Consider the following 4,222-nt stretch of genomic DNA (forward strand, 5'->3'; position numbering starts at 1 on the left):
GCACTGCTTCCGCTATCACCAACGTAACTGCAACTGCTGCATTGGTGTGTTATACACGAGCTGTCATTTTGTGGATGCACCTGGTTCATTTTTATTATATGGCGTTTATACAATGGCGATGACTGTTAGCCACGGCCATGCGGTTAGTTGGTGATGACGGAGGCATTTGTTTACATCGCGAAGCAGGTCTTGGAAGTCCGTTAACGAACCTAGCCCGCGCAACTAATCAATTAGTTTGACTTTATTTTAACAATTTTAATTGTTATTTTACGACTCGAACAGAGATCGATTAGGTATTGACCCGGACGGTATGTAAACAAGGTACGGCGGTGCCAGCAAGGTAACTGTTTTAAGTGGTTTCTAATCTAATAATTTTCAACGCGGTTTCTTATCGTATCATTCATCATCATCATCATCATCGTAGTTTGGAGAGCCAAGTTTATTTCGTGCAAAATGGCACAGCGCTGACTGGAGTGCAATATTAAGGTACAGGAAGCGTTCACCATTGTAGGCATATACAAGCAACCGTAGGAATAATGGATAACGTAATAAATCTGGCTGAGTCTTCCGAGGAGCACGAGACCCCCTCTGATGATTCGCAACGGTCCTTCAGAGGGCAGGGCGATTGTGGTTCGATGGAACCTACACGAAAAAAGATGCGGATGGCGGAACCAGCGGAACAAGCAAAGCCGGCATCGTTCGTTCCCGGTCTAACGGCCGATTCATCGGAAGAGCAGGAAACAGTCTCGGATGATTCACAACCACCGTCCACAATTCAAAAGACGAAGCTAAATTCCGACTCATCGTTTGGCTCGTTTTCTGGAAACTCACTACGAATGATGCGCGCAATGGGCTACACAGCGGGCTCAGGCCTGGGCAAGTCGGGCCAGGGGCGCGTAGATCTAATCGAAACCTCGTCGCAGAAAGGCCGAAGCGGCTTAGGTTAGTACTCTTATGTCTTCGTGACAGCCGTATTAGAAGGAAACTAAAATTGTGATTTGTGTCTATGTACCTACTACCTATAGGTGTTTCACCTAATCGCTCTAGCCTCAATTATGAATGATTTCAGATTGTTAACAATGTTTCACTGCTCGCATCATTTCAGGCATGAAGTTGGATCAACTAGATACTGCTGCCGCACACTGGGATGCAAAAGCAGAACAGTTGCAGATACCGGAGACGGTTGTCTGGCTAAAGAATGACTCGAAAACGGATGAACCGGGCCTTAGTAGAGATCAACTAGACGAATGGCACAAGGTAGGTCCGCCAAAGATGACAATCGACAACGAGGATAAGTACTGCGACACGGAGGTTTTACAACAAGTGCTTAAGAGTAAGAGTGTTTTTGACAATCTCGGTAACGAAGATATGCGTAAGGCTCGTTACCGGTCTAATCCGTTCGAGCTCATTAAGAGCAACATATTTATCAACCGCGCCGCAGTAAAGATGGCCAACATGGACGCGATGTTTGATTATATGTTCACACGTCCCACCGATGAGAAAAACCAACCACTGGTGAAGGACGAGGCTTGTGATTTGTTTTATTTTGCGGACGTTTGCGCTGGTCCGGGTGGTTTCTCGGAATACGTCCTTTGGCGGAATAAGTGGCGCGCTAAGGGATTCGGTTTTACACTAAGAGGTGCAAATGACTTCCGGCTGGATGGGTTTACGGCGGGAGGACCCGAAACATTCGATCCGTACTATGGGCCGAAGGATAACGGTGACATTTTTGATCCAGAAAACATCAATGGTTTCGCCGATTACGTTATAAAGCAGACAGAAACCGGTGTTCACCTGATGATGGCAGACGGTGGGTTTTCAGTCGAGGGTCACGAAAACGAACAGGAGACCTATTCGAAGCAACTCTACTTGTGCCAGGTGATCGTTGCCTTGGCGATTGTACGCCCTGGAGGCAACTTCGTTGTGAAGCTGTTTGATATCTTCACGCCGTTCAGCGTTGGTCTCGTCTACCTAGTGTACCGGTGTTTCCGACAGATTTGTATCTGCAAACCCAACAGTAGTCGCCCAGCCAACTCAGAGCGCTACTTAGTGTGCAAATCCAAAAAACCAAACACGGGTACGATCGAGCGCTATTTGCAGGACATCAACCGGCAGATGTTTGAAAAACGAAACGCAAGCAACGATACATTAGAACTCGTAAACGAGGCGGTAATGCGTAAAGATGAGGCGTTCTATGACTACATATGTGCAAGCAATAACGAGATTGGCCGTAAACAAATCATTGCCCTGATGAAAATAGCAGCCTTCTGCAAAAACCGAGACCTGATGGAAACGCGCCAACTCGAAGTGAAGCAGAAGTGTTTAGACTTATGGAAGCTAGAGGATGCGATCCGCAAATCCGCAAACAAGGGTGACCCAGATCAGTACGTTAAGAAGATCTACAAAAACTGGAGTAGTCTGACAAAGCGCATGCCCCCGTCTGAAGCGCGAGTACAAATGGACTTACGGGCATCCTTTTTATCTGCCCGCGATTGGTATTTTGTGCCCATCGCCAACAAGAAAAGTAAGGACAAGAATGTTGGCTCAATTCTGCTCGGTAAGGGTGGTAAGGAGGTGTATCAGTTCGACGCGAAACATGGAACCTGGATACTAATCAAAGATGTAGCAATTGAACTGTCGCCAGCTACGATCATCTATGGTGAAATTGTGCGTGAGTTGCAGGATGAAGGAAGGTCACAGGTCACCATGCATACGTTACACATCATTGACGGACTTATGTTGGGCGGGGAAAATATAGGACATTTAACATTCAGGCAACGGTTTGAGCGTTGTCGCCAATTTGCCAAGGCGCTTAACAAGCCAATCAGGTGTGCTACAACGAACGCGAGCTCAACATCGACGTGCGCCAACTCCACTGGGTCGTTGCAGATTCGAGCAAAAAAGCACTATCACCTATCCGAGATGGAATCGTTTTTCACCTCACTAGAAATGCACCAGCTTAGGGATCTCACAAACCGTCTCGGCTACAATGTGCGTAATCCGATCAACCAGGATCGCTTCTATATACCATATGGTTTGTTGTTTCTGCGTGATGTCAAACCACAATACTCGAAGCAGTTGTCTAAACGACGGAACATGGAGTACTATTTTAATTGCAACACAGGTGAATCGAAGTTCCCGGAGCAATTCAAGAACCTCATAGAAGAAACACAGGCAACGTTCGACGAAACGTTCAATACGCGAATCCTTTGGGAGTGGGTTCACATGTACCAGGTTCAGCCGAGCGTTGATGAAAAGGATAAGAAAATTCCCGATGTCCACCGCGTTGATTTCAAAAAATTTCTTAAGAAGGCCTATCCTTCTTAAGTAATCACGAGGTTTCTTGCAACATAATCATGTCAACATTATATATATATATATAAATTTTTTTTAATAACATTTCTTTCTGTAAGGGCCAATCCCAAGAGTAGACACATAATTCAAGACCGAGACCAAGATCCCAGACCTAATCAAGAGTTCAACATCAAGTTGAACCTCCGAGAAAAGGAGTTCGAATTGTAGAATGATTTTTTGAAATAAAAGATAAATGAATAGATGAGATATTCCGTTGAATGTGTGGCTTTTTTTCAAACATGTAAGGCAAGTCAAAGTCTCAAAGATGTTTGACACCTTCTGTTGAAGCAGCATGCCGAACGGCTTCGGGTCAAATCGGCCTTCCAACAGCCAAACAACACGCAAATTTGATCAAAATATAGCATGCAATAGTTACAAAGATCTGTCATCAATCCTTACGTTGTGGGCAACAGAGCTTGCAATTTGCGAAATGTCCAAAACATCGAAAAAAAACTATTAACAGTTTTTCTACCAGGACAATGTGTAGAATTTTCCTTGTCGAGAGCTTCTAGGATGCGACTGTCACAGTGGTGCAACAACAACAAAACAAAAATCTCTGGTTGACTTTGGCTTATCTGTCAATGGTCGTTGCAGCAGCGAAACTATGTTGCGTTTGACAGACGAGATTTTCTCCAGCGGACGGCAAATCGATACCGTACGTGAAACAAAAACAGCACGGCTGTTGCGAAACCTTGGCTCCACGGGTGGCTTGGGTGGCACGGGTGGTCGCACAATCCACGGACACTAGTCGTGCATGTAGCAAAATGACCACGATAACGTCGGTATTCCAATGGTATTGCATTGCGTGTAACTAATTCCAAGCACTGCTTCCGCTATCACCAACGTAACTGCAACTGCTGCATTGGTG

The 4,222-nt window shown here is 45.5% G+C and overlaps 1 protein-coding gene across 1 annotated transcript; it reads left to right on the forward strand.

Moving 5' to 3' along the window:
- The first annotated feature begins 656 nt into the window (after nt 1-656).
- Nucleotides 657-3,427, forward strand: LOC128276640 (cap-specific mRNA (nucleoside-2'-O-)-methyltransferase 1-like). Its single transcript, XM_053015098.1, has 2 exons — nt 657-942; nt 1,106-3,427. The coding sequence occupies exons 1-2, from the start codon at nt 657-659 to the stop codon at nt 3,325-3,327; spliced, it is 2,508 nt and encodes an 835-aa protein (XP_052871058.1). The 3' UTR covers nt 3,328-3,427.
- Nucleotides 3,428-4,222: the final 795 nt, after the last annotated feature.

This window comes from Anopheles cruzii, unplaced genomic scaffold (assembly GCF_943734635.1).
Source record: "Anopheles cruzii unplaced genomic scaffold, idAnoCruzAS_RS32_06 scaffold01838_ctg1, whole genome shotgun sequence".
Taxonomy (NCBI): domain Eukaryota; kingdom Metazoa; phylum Arthropoda; class Insecta; order Diptera; family Culicidae; genus Anopheles; species Anopheles cruzii.

Bases quoted from the DNA above. Each gene is read 5' to 3' on its own strand.
- LOC128276640 (XM_053015098.1), top strand. From the start codon at position 657: ATGCGGATGGCGGAACCAGCGGAACAAGCAAAGCCGGCATCGTTCGTT. The intron at 943-1,105 runs GTTAGTACTCTT...GCATCATTTCAG, and splicing joins GAAAGGCCGAAGCGGCTTAG to GCATGAAGTTGGATCAACTA.